The 16,137-nt window shown below is 49.8% G+C and overlaps 1 protein-coding gene across 1 annotated transcript in view; it reads left to right on the plus strand.

Moving 5' to 3' along the window:
* The window catches only part of smad6b (SMAD family member 6b), a 25,089-nt gene extending 19,377 nt beyond the window's left edge, over positions 1-5,712 (plus strand). The window contains exon 4 of the mRNA XM_084452518.1: positions 4,821-5,712. Coding sequence (XP_084308644.1) covers positions 4,821-5,371 — 551 coding nt within the window. The 3' untranslated portion in view covers positions 5,372-5,712. The remainder of the gene's footprint in view (positions 1-4,820) is intronic.
* Positions 5,713-16,137: the final 10,425 nt, after the last annotated feature.

Below are 16,137 nucleotides of genomic sequence, written 5' to 3' on the forward strand. Positions count from 1 at the left end.
GGTGTTTGTTGTCAGACCTGATGTTCTGGCTTTGATACTCCTAATTCCCCAATCACAGCGGTGAGAGAGAAATTAGGTTTTCCGTGGTTTCCATGGGGTTCCCTCCATGTTTTGGAAATCAACAAATGTTCTGTGTTGGAGTTAAGGCTTGTTAAATATCTCTGCTTACCGTGCGATTGTACCGCGCCATGGGGAACATGCAAATACGGATGACGTGCAAGGCTGAAACCTACAGAATTTGTCAGTGTGTGTGTGTGTGTGTGGGGGGGGGGGGTTATATGTGTTGAGTTAGGAAACCTGTAGCCTGCAGACGTGGGAAAATCAAACACAGAACAGTCTTATCACAGGACCGCCCCCCCCCCCCCCCCCCACCTCCCTTCTGATAGCTAGCTGCCCTGCTCATGACCTAGGCTGTTTGTTCTGAGGCCTGCCTCTGTTCATCTGTGCTAGTCTCCAAAGACATTACAGTTTTGAATGGTACGTTATGTATAACTTGGCCTGTGTTTTTGTTGTGAGTTTGTACGGACTCGGTCGTCGTCTGCGGGTGTCGGCTCCCGAGGTCAGAGGTCGGAGTCGAGGTCTGGGGTAAGGACAGGAAGAGGAAGTGACGCAGCAGCAGCATAGGTGTCTCAGTCCCTGCCTGAGACTGACGCTAAGAGGAGAGGCTTTTGAGAATAATAACAATAATAACATGCGCTACTTCTCTAATGGGTAAACGGAGCTGTTAAAAGGTGACGAGGTTAAATGGATGCAGAGCTGAGTAATTGCTCCCAGCCTCTCCTGGCTCCTCCTTGAGTGGCCCTCAGAAAACGCAGCGGAGCCAGAGACTAACGGACAACTGGCATCAACAGTCACCCAAGCAGCCATCCTCTGCTACTGGGGCTCAGTTGAGCTGAGTCGATCCAGATTCAAGGCAAGGCAAGGCAAGTTTATTTGTATAGCACATTTCAGCAACAAGGCAATTCAAAGTGCTTTACATGAAACATTAAAAGCAAGATAAGGTGCAAGAAACACATTATAAAAGGACATTTAAAACAAAATGCAGGACAAATAAAATAAAAGTTCATTAATATTTCTGATTAAACTTGAACGCTTAGTGGAAAAAGTATAAATACTATGCTGCAGACTGTTAATCTGAACCTTGAAGAGATTTATTATCTGAAGTCTGGGCGGAACAAAAGTTGGAGGACATGAGAGAGGTAGAGGGGGAGAGAGAAAGAGAGAGAGACAGAAAGAGAGAGAAAGTGAGAATGTTGGCCAGAGTTGCAGTGAAGGGCCATACTGTAGATGCTGTGGTAATTTTGTCCAAACACACAGGGCACACAGGAGAGATGGAACTGTTTTGTCAAGGAGTGAGTTTTACTGTTTTGTTAAGGAGATTCTAGTGAGTTCTATTGTTTTAAGAAGATTCTCCCCTCGTAGCCCCTCTTTTCTCCTGACACAAACACGTTGTTGCCGAGCGAAACCGGTTCCAGCCAAAACACACATTCCGTTGAAAAACACAAACACAGTCTGATATTCTCCTCAGTCCAAACAGGCTGTATGTGTGCACAGGCACACGTAGACTTCTAACACAACAGCACCGCCACAGGAAAAGGCCTGGCTGGCGTAGTTGTCCACATTATCTTCCCCTGCCGCAGCTCAGCCGTGAGCTACATCTCTGACCTTTGACCTGCTCGTTCCTGCCCCTCACGGCTGCGCTGCCACTGCTCTCTCTGGTCCACGTGTGAAAACTAGAGACCGTCGACCAAACGGTTTTTATTCCTCTCATCGGGAGAGGAGACGAAAAGCCATTTGGCCTTTGTGTGTATGTGTGCACAGTTTGTGTGTATGTGTGCATAGTTTGTGTGTATGTGTGCACAGTTTCAAAGGGAGTTTACCTTGATGTGTGGGCTCCGTTTGATTGGAGAATATAGCGGGCCATAAACAAGTTGAGGCTGCGTTCTTTGTGTGGCCGGCCGGGCCGTGAGGCAGTAAAAGCTGAACAGGGAGTGGAGGAGCTGGAGTATGGAATTCACTAATGGCACATGCATGTGGGGGCCCCTGAAGAGAGGGGGTCATTTCAGCCATCAGACTGCAGAGCGCAAACACACAGAGAGCCTGTCTGCAGCTCCTTCTCTCACTCACTCACTCACTCACTTCCCCTCCCTCTCCCTCCCCTCTCTCCCTCTCTCACTCGCTCTCTCTCCCTGTCTCTCTCACTCTTTCTCTGTCTCTCTCCCTCTCTTTCTCTCTCTCTCTCTCTCTGTCTCTCTCTCTCCCTCGCCTGGTCTCTGTAATCCGTGAACCACCAGGATTTTCGTCAACGCTTTCCTAACCTTTGTATAAACATTGCTAGTGCGAATCATTCAGGAGGTCAGAGAGGGGCTTGTATGACGGGGGGGTTTGTGAGGCAGTTTGTTGCTGTGCGGAGCGATGCTGCTCCACCTTCAAGGCGTTTGTTAATGGTGCGGGCGGTCATTAAGCCTGAGAGCAGGGCCAGTGAAAGGAATGGGGCCACAGGGCCGGGCTTTAAATCCTCTGCGCCAATAGACTCTCTGAAGCAAAATAATGGCATCACTCTGTGTGTGAGTTAATGGGAGCTGATAGCATGAAGGCCGGCAGGTCAGCGGGTCACGGGCTTGTGCTAAGTTGTCAGGGAGCTGAATGCCGTCCCTTGGCCCGCAGCGGGGGGGAGGGTGGGAGGAGACCCCCTGCCTGCTCCTCTCCCTGCCCCCCCCGCATCCCCCCTCTCCCTGCTCCTCTCCCTGCACCCCCCCCCCCCCCCAACCTCCTGGAATGTGGGCTAGAGGAGAGAAAGGGGGGGAAGAGCCGCCCCCCCCCCCCCCACACACACACACCACTCTACCTACACACCACCACTCCACATACACATACTCTTCAGAGTCAGAAACCGTTTATTGCCATGTAGTTTTTCAACATGCTAGGAATTTGCTTTCAGTCCTGGTGCATAACATGGAGACAGCCTTGGACAGGGTGCAGGGACGAGACAGGACAGTGCAAAGACAGGACAGTGCTAATGAGCAACACAGAATACTAGTGCAAATAGGATAAGATAAGAAACAATATACAAAGTGTAGTGCGGTCAGTGTGTGTGTATAGTGTAATGTGTATGTGAGTGTGTGTATATTGTGTGTGCGGTGTGATATGTGAGTGCGGCGTGTGTACAGTACATTCGATGGTCATGTGCAAGTGTGTCTCAACCATGGCGGGGTCCGGAGTGGGGCAGGGGGGTGAAAGAGGGGGACACCAGCCATTTCTGAGGCTGGTGGTGGTGGGGAAGAAGCTGCCTGTGGCATGCGGGAGTGCGCTCCTCAGGAGTTCCCCACCACCAACCCACCACCCCCTCTGGCCTCCACCCTCCCCTGTAGTCCCACCACAACTGTGAATATGAGAATATCTGTAGTCCTACCACAACTGTGAATATGAGAATATCTGTAGTCCCACCACAACTGTGAATATGAGAATATCTGTAGTCCTACCAAAACTATGAATATGAGAATATCTGTAGTCCTACCAGAACTGTGAATATGAGAATATCTGTAGTCCTACCAGAACTGTGAATATGAGAATATCTGTAGTCCTACCAGAACTATGAATATGAGAATATCTATAGTCCTTACTAGAACTATGAATATGTGAATATCTGTAGTCCTTACTAGACCTATGAATGTGAATATCTGTAGTCCATACCAGAACTATGAATATATGAATATCTGTAGTCCTTTCTAGAACTATGAATGTGTGAATATCTGTAGTCCTTACTAGAACGCACTAGAATATATGAATATGTGTACCCGCCTTCACCAGGGTACCTGAGCACATCTTGCACCTGCGTGGATGTGTGTGTGTGTGTGCGTCCACTGAACCCAGTGGCCCGCCTAGCGAGCTGTAACTCCCGGGACGGGCTGAGCGTCGTCAGTGACAACAGACTGCAGCCATGATGCTAAATTAAGCTGATTTATGATGCAAAGAGCTGCATCTCACCAAGAGGTTCCTCTCATCTGTTGATTTTTCATCTATATTGTTTTCCGATACACACAGACCTTCTAAACAGATCTTGAAGATCGATCTAGATTATCGATTTGACTTGTCAATAACTTTTGAGTAGTCACACATCATGTTTGAGTGAAGCATTTATACCAGCCAGGAGAGCAGCAGGGAGTAATCACAAAGAGAGAGAGAGAGAGAGGTTAGTCAGTCTCTAGTTTCTGTGTGGTGCCCCCACGAGGCAGTGTGAGGAAGTGCAGGGGGGTCTGGTGGTCCGTCCCCTGGTCTGACCTTCCCGCGCCCCCACCCCTCCAGATATCTATTGCAACCTATGTGTGTGTTTGTGTACGTGTGTGTGTGTGTGTGTGTGTGTGTGTGTGTGTGTGTGTGTGTGTGTGTGATAGAGAGCATGTGTGTGCGTGCAGCCTGTGTGCAGTGGTATTTATACAAGGCTTAGATTTCAATACAAGGCCTCCTCCTTTATTTATAGATGAGACATCTGCTGGAGACAATAAAAAGAGATGGCTAATCCCTTTAAACTTAATCCTTCCTTTTTACTGACCCTGTTTGCTTTGCTTTATGTTTGGTTTAATAACCATTTCTCTCTTCCTCTCTCTCTCACCTTCTCCCTCTCTCCCCCTCTCTTTCTCTCTCTCTCCCTCTCTCTCTTTCTCTCTCCCTCTCTCTCTCTTTCTCTTTCTCTCTCTCCCTCTTTCTCTCGCTCTCTCTCTCTCTCTCTCTTCCTCTCTCTCCCCCTCTCTCTCTTTCTCTTTCTCTCTCTCTGTCTCTCTCTGTCTCTCTCTCTGTCTCCCCGTGTATGTTTCCTCCAGATGCCAGTATGTCGCCTGACGCCCCCAAGCAGAGCCAGTGGTGCAACGTGGCGTACTGGGAGCACCGGACGCGCGTGGGTCGCCTCTACTCCGTGTACGAGCGCTCGGTCAGCATCTTCTACGACCTACCTCAGGGCACGGGCCTCTGCCTGGGCCAGCTCGGCCTGCCTCAGCGCAGCGCCGCCGCCCAGCGCGCCCGCGGCAAGATCGGCTACGGCATCCTGCTGAGCAAGGAGCCAGACGGCGTGTGGGCCTACAACCGCAGCGAGCACCCGGTCTTCGTCAACTCGCCCACGTTGGACGCGCCCGGCGGCAGGAGCCTGGTGGTGCGCAAGGTGATGCCGGGCTACTCCATCAAGGCGTTCGACTATGAGCGCTCATGCCTGCTGAGGCGGCGGGCGGCCGCGGGCCCAGCGGACCTGCCGGACGGGCCCTTCGACCCCAACAGCGTGCGCATCAGCTTCGCCAAGGGCTGGGGCCCCTGCTACTCCAGACAGTTCATCACTTCCTGCCCCTGTTGGCTGGAGATCCTGCTCAACAACCACAGATAACACACAGCCTCCACACGGACCCCTCAGACTATCCCAAATATCATCTACCTAGATTTAATATAAAGTTTTATATATTATATGAAATATATATTATACTTGTAAATACGGAGTCATTTTTACAATGTAATTATTTATGTATGGTGCAATGTGTATATGGACAAGAGGAAAAAAACGGAAAATGCACTTTGGCTTATATATTATATATATATATATATAAATATATATAAATATATATAAAGATAAAGAATCTTTCAATACCAATTTGAGAAATTATACAGCAAAAATAGGATGAGCCTGGTTTTGGTGTATAGTTTTCATATACTATTAATATCCAGACAAAAAGCTAACACCATTCACACATTGATAATAAAGTATTCGCATAATATTTCTCCTTGCTTTGTGTGTTATTGACTTGTCACTGTATCGAACATGACTGCCACTTGCATGATTGTGATCATTATCTGTTGCTAGGTCATTTAAGAGTATGAATGAAGACTATTAGTATGTTGTGATGGTCCTTCAGGCTTTCTCTGAGACACCAATCTGGGGCACAGATGACATTAAGATCAAAGAGGAGCTTTGCCCCGCTAGCTTCCTCCCTCTGAACCACAGCAGGAAATGACAAGAGGGTGCACGTTAGACGGGCTGTGTTGACCAGGAATGCCAGGATGTTAACAGCTTGTCATACTTATAAAGGAGCTGGGGGACCGTGAGGGCCACGCCAGTCTCAGGACAACCTGGAGTGCAGAGCAGCAGACGAAGAGATGGCTCTATCTCTCTCCCATCAGCATTTCTGGCATCGCTCATGTTTGTCTATTTCAACTTTTTGTTACTGTTTCTTTGTTAGTGACAAGCCTACTGGATTCAGTCCATGCTAATCTGACTCCAGAGACCAGTTATCCTTGTGGTCCTGCAGAACCTCGGAGGTCAGAGTTGACATGTCATGTCGCAGAGCCAGTGGGTTTTTTAGTGTTGTAGAAGACGCAGATGAAGCTGGCGTCCAGGCAGGGTCCACTGGGACCCGTCTCTACAGCGGAGACAGAGGTCCTTTCCAAATAGAGTTCTTCTCCGAAAACACTCAAGTCCTCGGTCAGCGGTTTGCGATCCAGACTCTACTCACAATGGACGTTGTTATAAGTGACCAGGGGATGTGGTGGTCTGAATCCGCCGCTTGATATCGGAATGTATGCAGCAAAAACCGAGGAGTTTAACAGGCCTATAGGAATCCTAAAAACTGCAGCCAAGGTGGATGTGGTTAAGCTGACTTCCTTTGTAATTGCTGGTGTTGGTTGTCAGAGTGGTGTTGGTGGTGAGAGGAGGAGGAGGAGGAAGAGGAGGAGGGGGGTTCAGGTCTCTGCCAACAAGTCAGCAATGGAAGCATTCAGCGTGCCGCTCTCATTCTGGCTAATAACGGAGAGTCTGTTCAGCCACTGAGCTGCAAGAATGTGATGTGTGTTTTTTTTTAAAGGAGTTATTCTGAGATGAAGGACTTTTATTGGAATAAAGTTGTGAAAATGACCGTCCCTTTAAAGATTTACAGCGTGGCTGGTATGTGAATAATGTGCTCATTTTGAGCTGAAACGCGGCACACAGAGAGATGTGTAGCAAGACATTTGTTCCTGGCCTGAGCATGTGTTCTGGCTGGTGCTCTGGCCAGGAAACGCAACATCTCTTACCCTGCCCTCCTCCGCCGCGAGGAGAACGAGAGAGAGAGAGAGAGCCGGGGGTCGGACGGCCTGCGCGCCTCTGCAGAGCCAAGCCTGTGTGGAGTTCAGGCAGCGGAGAGGAGCGGCTCTTCTCTGCCCCCTCTCTCCTCTCCACCGTCCTCGGCTTGGGGCCGTCGCATCTCCCCGTGTCTGTTCTGGGAGGAAGGCCGGCCTCGCCGCTGAAGAGAACTGGCTGTCTCTTCCGCAGGCGAGCGAGAAGCTCAGAAACGGTGCCCGTGATTACACAACCAGCCGTGGTAGGGTACGAGGGGGGCCTTGTTAGGCTTGGCTGGGGGCTGGGGGGGGGGGGGTCAGTGTTCTTTACTGCGCATCCAGTTGCATCCCCGGAAAGACTCCCCACTACTCCGGCGCTCTCCAGAGCTTACATACTTGTGGCAGCCGGGACGGAGGGGAGGAGAATGGAAAAGCCGTGTAAGCATCTTTTGTAAGCCCCCGTTACCTCAGGAATGGTATTGATTAGCAGGCTGCTGCAGCCCTCGTCGGCGTTGCTGCGTGTGCCCCAAACCAGGCCGCCATTTTGTTCCAGTTTTTATGACGAGCTGCAATTTCAGAGCTGCAGGGACCCGGGAGGGAAGAAGGAAAACTATACAGTAGTCCCTCTTCCTAAAACAACACGCACATAACAAGGCTCATATGCTCTCTCACACACACATACACACACACACACACTTTCATGTAATACATTGTGTGTCTGCATGTTTGTGTCTGCATGTTTGTGTTTATGTGTGTTAAGTTTATGTGTGTGTGTGTGTGTGTGTGTGTGTGTGTGTGTGTGTGTGTGTGTGTGTGTGTGTGTGTGTGGCAGCTGTGGCTTAGGAGGTAGAGCGGGTCGTCCAATGATCGTAGGGTTGGCCTTTCGAATCCTGGCTTCTCCTGTCCACCTGTGGAAGTGTCCTTGGGCAAGACACTGAATCTCAAATTGCTCCCAATGAGCAGGCTGGCCCTTTGCATGGCAGCTGCCGCCATTGGTTTATGAATGTGTGTGTGAATGGGTGAATGAGAGGCCATTGTAAAGCGCTTTGGATAAAAGCGCATATAAGTGCAGTCCATTTACCGCGCGTGTGTTTTTGTGTGTGTGTGTGTGTGCGTGCGTGAGTGTGTGTGTGTGTGTGCAGGCACATGTGAGTGTGTGTGTGTGTGTGTGTGTGTGTGTGTGTGTGTGTGTGTGTGAGTGCATGTGTGTGTGTGCGTGTGCGTGCGTGAGTGTGTGTGCAGGCACATGTGTGTGTGTGTGCACAACCTCTTTTAGCTCAGCGTTTTGAAAGCGTGTTATTATGGCTTGTGTCCTGCCCCAGCCTCATTCCTAAGCCTTCCTTACGCCTGGCTCTGCTAGGAGAGGCGGACACTAACTGTGAACTCCCTCTTAATCACTCTTAAGACAACGCACAAAGCCGTAAGACAATGTACGCAAAGGCATTTAATTAATGGAATCTTCCTTTGTTTTTTTGTGTACACTAATGAGGTTTATTGCGTTGTGCTGACAAGCAGAGGTGTGGCACAGTCCTTCCTCATTCTTCTCTAGACAAAAAAAAAAAAAGAAAAGTCATTTATTTTCAGTCATTTGTGTTTTTTTAGTCCCTCTGTCAGTCTGACGTGACGGAGGAGTCCATCGGAGCAGGAGAGGGTCAGGGTGGAGGGTTAAGGCAGGAGGTCAGGGTGGAGGGTCAGGGTGGAGGTCAGGGTGGAGGTCAAGGTGGAGGTCAGGGAGAGGGCCGTGGCTGCGGGTGCTCTACTCCAGCTAAGATACCGCCACTCCATTTGATGACCCCCATGCAGCACATCTGGCCTGGCCCAAAGCACGCTGAGGTAATAGCACGTTTGGAAGAGGGGTAAAGATTACACAGAGCGCCGGGGCGACTTCCTGCTCTCTCCCCTCTCATGAGTGCAGGGCGCACGGATGTCTTCTCACCTTGGCCGAGGGCGTTAATTACAACCGCTCTCCACCGCCGCCACGTTCGCTAGCTCGCCACTTAGTGGGCCTGCTGACACACGCCAACTCACAGGCAGGCAGGGGATCCACACACTCCCAGGGAGGGCCGGTACCCGGAGGGGGGACACTTCAGTTGAGGATTTTTAGTTTTTGCGCATCAGAAGTGGGGCTATTGATGTGCTTATTGATGTGTTTGTGTGTGGGATACAGTGCAGTAGGTGTTTGGACAAAGACTGTATGACTCATAATATAGTGTTTGCCCTCTCTCTCTCTCTCTCTCTCTCTCTGTCTCTCTCTCTCCACCCTCTCTCTCTGTCTCTCTCTCCTCCCTCCTTCTCTCTCTCCCTCTCTCTCTCTCCACCCTCTCTCTGTCTCTCTCTCTCCTTCTCTCTCTCCCTCCCTCTCTCTCCCTCCTTCTCTCTCCCTTCCTCTCTCTCTCTCCACCCTCTCTCTCTCTGTCTCTCTCCCTCCTTCTCTCTCTCCCTCTCTCTCTCTCCGCCCTCTCTCTCTCTCTCTCTCTCTCTGACCTGTACGGTATCATAACCTTGGAATGCAAACTTAATGACACTTTCCGACGGTCTCAAATGAATCATCAAACGTCTACACCGTATTACAGGAGCACTGCATTGTAGTAGCGCCTCGACTGCCCTTGACAATTTTGCTTCGACCACCCTCAACAGCTCTGCTACTGTACGTTGGTATAACCAGGGGCCTGTGAGAGCTCTCTAGGTGGTTTTCAGAGCCCAGAAAACATCCCAGCAGCACTGACGCTGCTCCACAGATCCCACCCTCTGCTCGGTAATTACAGGGTACACAGGGGCCTCTCTGACGTACGAGCTGGATTTATTTTAGTGAGTTTCCACAGAGGTTAAAAGAATGCCACAGCACATTACACACACACACACACACACACACACTCGTACATATGCACAGCCACACACCTACGCACACATACTCACTCACTGACACACACACATGCACACACACACACGTACACACACATATGACTACACACACACTTTGTGTGTACAAACACACACACACACACACACACACACACACACACAGCCCCAGGCAGGATTCTAACAGCATTAATCAAGAGACACTCTTCACCTCCCATGTCTATCTGATGTGAAAACAATGGCCCTTATTATGGCTCTTAGATAATTGAAGGTGTTAGTGTAAAATATTTACGTAAGAGTTCATTTGGAAGTGCATAAACATTTTCACATGTTTATCTTGCTCATGTAGTTGCACAGTCATTTTGGGCACATTTTCTATACTAAAAAGACAGGAAAGCACCAAAAAACAGGTAGAGTGTAGTCACTCTTTAACTTCAGTGAAAGACACACAATCTGACTGAACACAACGTCTCCCCTAACAGCTCCCAGCCACGACACTGCCCTGTGTGCCCTGCCCTTTACTCTGCTCTCTCCTCCTCTCCTCTCTTATCCTCGCCTCTCCTCTCTCCTTTACTCTGCTCTCTCCTCCTCTCCTCCCTTCTCCTCTCTCTCTTCTCCTCTCCTCTCTCCTTTACTCTGCTCTCTCCTCCTCTCCTCCCTTCTCCTCTCTCTCTTCTCCTCTCCTCTCTCCTTTACTCTGCTCTCTCCTCCTCTCCTCCCTTCTCCTCTCTCTCTCTTCTCCTCTCCTCTCTCTCGTCTCCTCTCCTCTCTCCTTTACTCTGATCTCTCCTCTTCTCCTCTCTTATCTTCTCTCGCCTCTCCTCTCCCCTCTCCTCTCTTCTCCTTTCCTCTCTCCTCCTCTCCTCTCCTCCTCTCCTAGTCTCTCTCCTCCTCTCCTCTGCTGTCTTTTGGTTTGGTGGTTGTAAAACAGTGCTGGTCTGAGGTTGAATAGAATTGGATGTTTTGTGATCAGTAAGTCCTCTCCTCTCCCCCTCTCCTCCTCTCCTCCTCTCCTCCTCTCTCCTCCTCTCTCCCCCTCTCCTCCTCTCTCCTCCTCTCTCCTCCTCTCCTCCTCTCCTCCTCTCCTCCAGCTCACAGCCATCACACTACCCCACGTTTCTCTGCTTGAAATCCAGCCAAAGCACCCCCCTTTTTTTTCTTCAAATCAGAGAAGCATTCCTCTTTCAATTAACCCCTACCCCGGGACAAGACTCCATTCACCACGGCTGCGACTAGAATTACCTCTAGAATTCTCTGTTTGTTTAGGGTAGAATGGGAATAAGCCCCTCCTTCTCCCTGGGCGTTGGGATCTCCATACTGATAAGGCACATGTTTGTGATGTTCGCAGATATTGTGCCATTGATCCCTGTGATTTATAGCAGCCTGTAATAGATCTGCTTCATGGCCTATGATTAACTTCCTTCAGAGGCCGTCTAAAACGTGAGGCAATAGCAAAATGAATGTAGTGTGCGCTTCTGCAGGGAAGCAAGCATTCTCTCTGCACATGTGTGGACTGCATGTTCATAAGGGGCTGATATGCGGATACCTGGACGGTGGTCAGGAGGAGACTGGCCCGCGGAGCCCTGCAGTGCTAATAGTGAATGAAGCTGCCGGTATGAATGTGTCTATTGTAAGCCTAAACCTCTCCGGATGGCCCTTCTGAGAAAACCCGCTGTGCATTTGTTTTACTACAACACCAGGCAATACTTTGTACATTGGCTAAAACATAACACTGAGTGTCCCGCATGTTTTGAAAAGTTATCCTATATATTGAACTATGTCATAACTCTTTGATCCGGCCAAAAACCCAAAGTCTTTTTTTTCCCCCACCGGCCCAGCCTGTCCTTTTAGAAGTCTGACAGAGTTTTTTTTTTCCAAGGAGGCTGTAAAAGAGAAGATCTAGGAGCGCGGCCCCTTTCTTCTGCTGGGCTCCTAATACGTTCCATATTGTGAGTTTAAATGGGGTGGACTCAGGAAATGCAGTCACACCGCCTTGCCTTCCAAGCTTCCAGTCTGAGGTTTGGCTGCAGAGACGCGGTTCTGAGGTCGGAGGCCGGGGGCTGCTGGGGCTGCCCGGCTGGGGTGGCCGAGACTTGTCCGTGTGGCCTCTCCTTTCCTCTCCTCTGGTCTCCTCCCCACTCCTCTCCTTCTCTCCTCTGCCCTCCTCTCCCCTCCTGTCCTCTCCTCCCCTCTGCTCTTCTCCCCTCTCCTCCTCTCCTCCTCTCCTCCCCTCTTCTCCTCTGCCCTCCTCTCCTTCTCTCCCCTCCTCTCCTCTCCTCCCCTCTGCTCTCCTCCCCTCCCCTCTCCCCTACCCCCTGTGCTCTCCTCTCATCTCCACTTTCTCTCATCTCCTCTCCTCCCCTCTCCCCCTTTCCTCCTCTCCTCTCCTCCAGTCTCCTCTCCTCCCCTATGCTCTGCTCTCCTCTTCTTTCCTCCACTCTCCTCTCCTTTCCTCTTCTTTCCTCTCCTCTCCTCTGCTCTTCTCTTCTCTTCTCTAATCTCCTCTCCTCTTCTTTCCTCTCCTCCTCTCTCCTCCTGGTCCTGCTTGGTGGCTCAGTCCAACCCGGAGGTCTGGGTTCTACCTGGAAACTAGGCCTATCAATCGTTCGTGGAGATTTATCTCTCTCTCACTCTCTCTCTCTCTCTCTCTCTCTCTTTCTCTCATGTCACCAATTCCACAGTCTGCTGCTCTCGCTCGTCCCCCTGTACAGCAGCTGGGCCTCAGGAGGCCTACAGTTCCTCCTGAGGGCTGTTTCCAGGGTGTTCTCTCTGAGTGTTGTTTCCAGGGTGTTCTCTCTGAGTGCTGTTATCAGGCTGTTCTCTCTGAGTGTTGTTTCCAGGGTGTTCTCTCTGAGTGTTGTTTCCAGGGTGTTCTCTCTGAGTGTTGTTTCCAGGTTGTTCTCTCTGAGTGTTGTTTCCAGGGTGTTCTTTCCTTTCTGAGATGAATTGCTTTCATTTTGTCAAGCCTGGAGATGAACAGCCTCATCAGTTGTCACAGAGGACTTTTATTTAACAGTTTTAGTGGTCTGCTGGCCAGCTCCAGACCCGGTTGTGAGCGAGGACTTTTGGAGCGTGTCTCAGGGAGGAGTGGAGATGAGTGAGGAGGCTCAGATTCCAGCCTAGAGGTCAGGTTTCGCATTCCAGGGGCACTCACCAAAGCCTGTCTCCACGCTGACATACCTGCTGAGTGTCTGAAGGCCAGTGGGGGCCTGGAATGTGTGTGTGTGTGTGTGTGTGTGTGTGTGTGTGTGTGTGTGTGTGTGTGTGTGTGTGTGTGTGTGTGTGTGTGTGTGTGTGTGCGCGCGTGCGGGCACACTGACATTTGGAGCGGGTGTTATTCCAAGTGTTTATAAATCAACCCGGTAGGTTATGACAAAGTGTCAAAATGAACGCATAACATTCCATTACATATCAACCATGTCATTCAAATTGATCAAAATAAACACTTGAGTGAAACTGAAATAATAGTTCATGTTTTATATTCATGCCTGACATGCAGGGAAAAGCACATGCAGATGTAGAAATGGTCTCTGCTCTCCAAACCAAACCAAGTCCTCATTACTACTTGCGTTCAGTGAGAATGAAAATGCACGCTGGTCAACAATGCGGCTGGGAGAGCAGGAGTCCAGCAGAGCTAAAAGCAGGTCTCCATTCCGGCCTGGACCTGGGCTAGGTCAGTCCTGGGCTAGGCCGGGGCTCCTTCTGATCTGGTCCCGGGCTAGGTCAGTCCTGGGCTAGGCCGGTGCTCCTTCTGATCTGGTCCCGGGCTAGGTCAGTCCTGGGCTAGGCCGGGGCTCGTTCTGATCTGGTCCTGGGCTAGGTCAGTCCTGGGCTAGGCCAGGGCTCCTTCTGATCTGGTCCTGGGCTAGGTCAGTCCTGGGCTAGGCCGGGCTCGTTCTGATCTGGTCCTGGGCTAGGTCAGTCCTGGGCTAGGCCGGGGCTCGTTCTGATCTGGTCCTGGGCTAGGTCAGTCCTGGGCTAGGCCGAGGCTCGTTCTGATCTGGTCCTGGGCTAGGTCAGTCCTGGGCTAGGCCGGGGCTCGTTCTGATCTGGTCCTGGGCTAGGTCAGTCCTTGGCTAGGCCGGGGCTCGTTCTGATCTGGTCCTGGGCTAGGTCAGTCCTGGGCTAGGCCGGGGCTCGTTCTGATCTGGCCTGGGCTAGGTCAGTCCTGGGCTAGGTCGGGGCTCGTTCTGATCTGGTCCTGGGCTAGGTCAGTATCAGGCCCTCCACGGGTTCCAGGGAGGAAAACCACCGGCACTTTTAAGTGCTCCTGGTGCCTACTGGGCTGCTGCACTGGAACATTTTTATTTTAATGTAAAAAGCCCCACTAAACAACAGTGACTTTTCTGTGTAATTGTTCAATTATTGTGTTGTGATTTTTATGGGGAAAGAGGCTACGGATACCAAGTCCAGCCACACACAGTGGTTATGATTATTCCAACAATGCTGTTTATTTCACTGTGTGTTTGAGTCCTTACAAGTAAAGAAGAAAGATCACTAATGAGACATAAATGGTTGGCGGATTTGGTAATTTTGGGGCCAAAGGCAAACACAGACATAGGGCACTAAACATCCCGTGTTCTGCACCTTTTTCAATCCATTTAATAGCTTTACTGATGTTTTACTGGCTGGATGGATATCATTACTGATACTAGCCCTAGTACTAAAGATAGCAATGCTGCTGATAATAACAAGATGCTAGTAAGAACTGTTAACTACTTTGAGTAGAGTTAGATACTAGCGCTTCTTGCTGCTCTTTGTTAGTGTTGCCGCTGTGAAAAAGGTTGTTACCTTCAATCAATCAATCAATCAATCAAAGCTTTATTTGTATTTACCTTTGTACCTTCTGCTTTCTTAAAGGGGTACACATTTGAGATTACTTTCCCTCCCTATTAGCGTATGGATTTTTAGAAAGATATAATTATTTGTGAAAAGTTAATTTTAAAAAAATGCTCTTAACTATACTTTATAAGGTGTTTATGGGGACCTTTGTTTGTTGGGGGCCCAAGGCAATTGCCTACCTTTGCCTAATGGGTAAGTCCGCCCCCGAGTTATTGGTTGCTACAGAAAAATGCATCTGTTGTGAAACATCTATTCGCTTTATTCACTTCAGCTGCCATATTGGTCAAGTCTGACGTAATTGGTGAGACAAATGCGGAAGTGCCCGTTGATTCCAATGTTAAAAGTTCAATATAAAAACACCACTTCAAGAACCAAAATAGTCAAAATAACAGGCTGAATACACTATCGGGGTTACAAACTCATCATTACCAGACTCCAATTGTTTTTCACTGCCGTTGTTTTCGCGTTTGGAAATACATGGAAGTGAATGCAGCTGACGGTTAACTATGGCTCATTCACTTCCATGTATTTCCTAACGCGAAAACTTCTGTGTACACTTAACATTGGAGTCAACGGGCACTTCCGCATTTGTCCCACCAATTACGTCAGACTTGACCAATATGGCAGCTGCATGAATAAAGCGAATTATGTTTCCACAGTTGATAGATTAAGAATCACATCTTTTTGATTTAGCCCTTCGCCACCTTCTAGTCTTGTGGGTCATTTTGTGGATCATTTTGTGAACATTGAAACAAGATGTGTGTCTGCCAACAGTTGAGACTGGAAGGGTTCATCCTAAGACTAGGTGACGGCATTGATATAATTAAAATGATTGAGTTAAAACTCAATTCACTCCTCCAGCTGAAACGGCAGCATGGCATGGGAAGGCCTGGCACAGCGTCGGCCGGTCTAATGTATCAGCCTTGTCTTCTCTCTGACGGTGCACCTGTGCGTCCCGGGTTCGCCTGTCTGTCAGTACTGGTGTCAGTGTGGGAGAGATGGACGCTCGCCAGAGGTGTCTGCCTGCGCTCCTTACTAGAGACCTGCAGCATTACGAGCCATGATACCTTCGTCTGCTGTTTCCTTCGTAGAGGGCGATGAGGAGCTCCTGGACAGTTTGCTTATACAGGCTGTGAGGCGGTGAGTGTCAGCAGGTTCATTCGTCTGTGTTGGTCAGCTTGTCACAGAGTCTAAAAGCACCTGGTAGTGAGCCGGAGTGTGCTGTGATCTATATGTGATCTGTGTGTGTGTGTGTGTGTGTGTGTGTGTGTGTGTGTGTGTGTGTGTGTGTGTGTGTGTGTGTGTGTGTGTGTGAGCGTGCGTGCGTGCGTGCGTGTGTGTGTGAGTGCATGTGTGTGCGTGCAT

The sequence above is a fragment of the Borostomias antarcticus genome (genome assembly GCF_949987555.1).
Source record: "Borostomias antarcticus genome assembly, chromosome: 18".
Classification (NCBI taxonomy): domain Eukaryota; kingdom Metazoa; phylum Chordata; class Actinopteri; order Stomiiformes; family Stomiidae; genus Borostomias; species Borostomias antarcticus.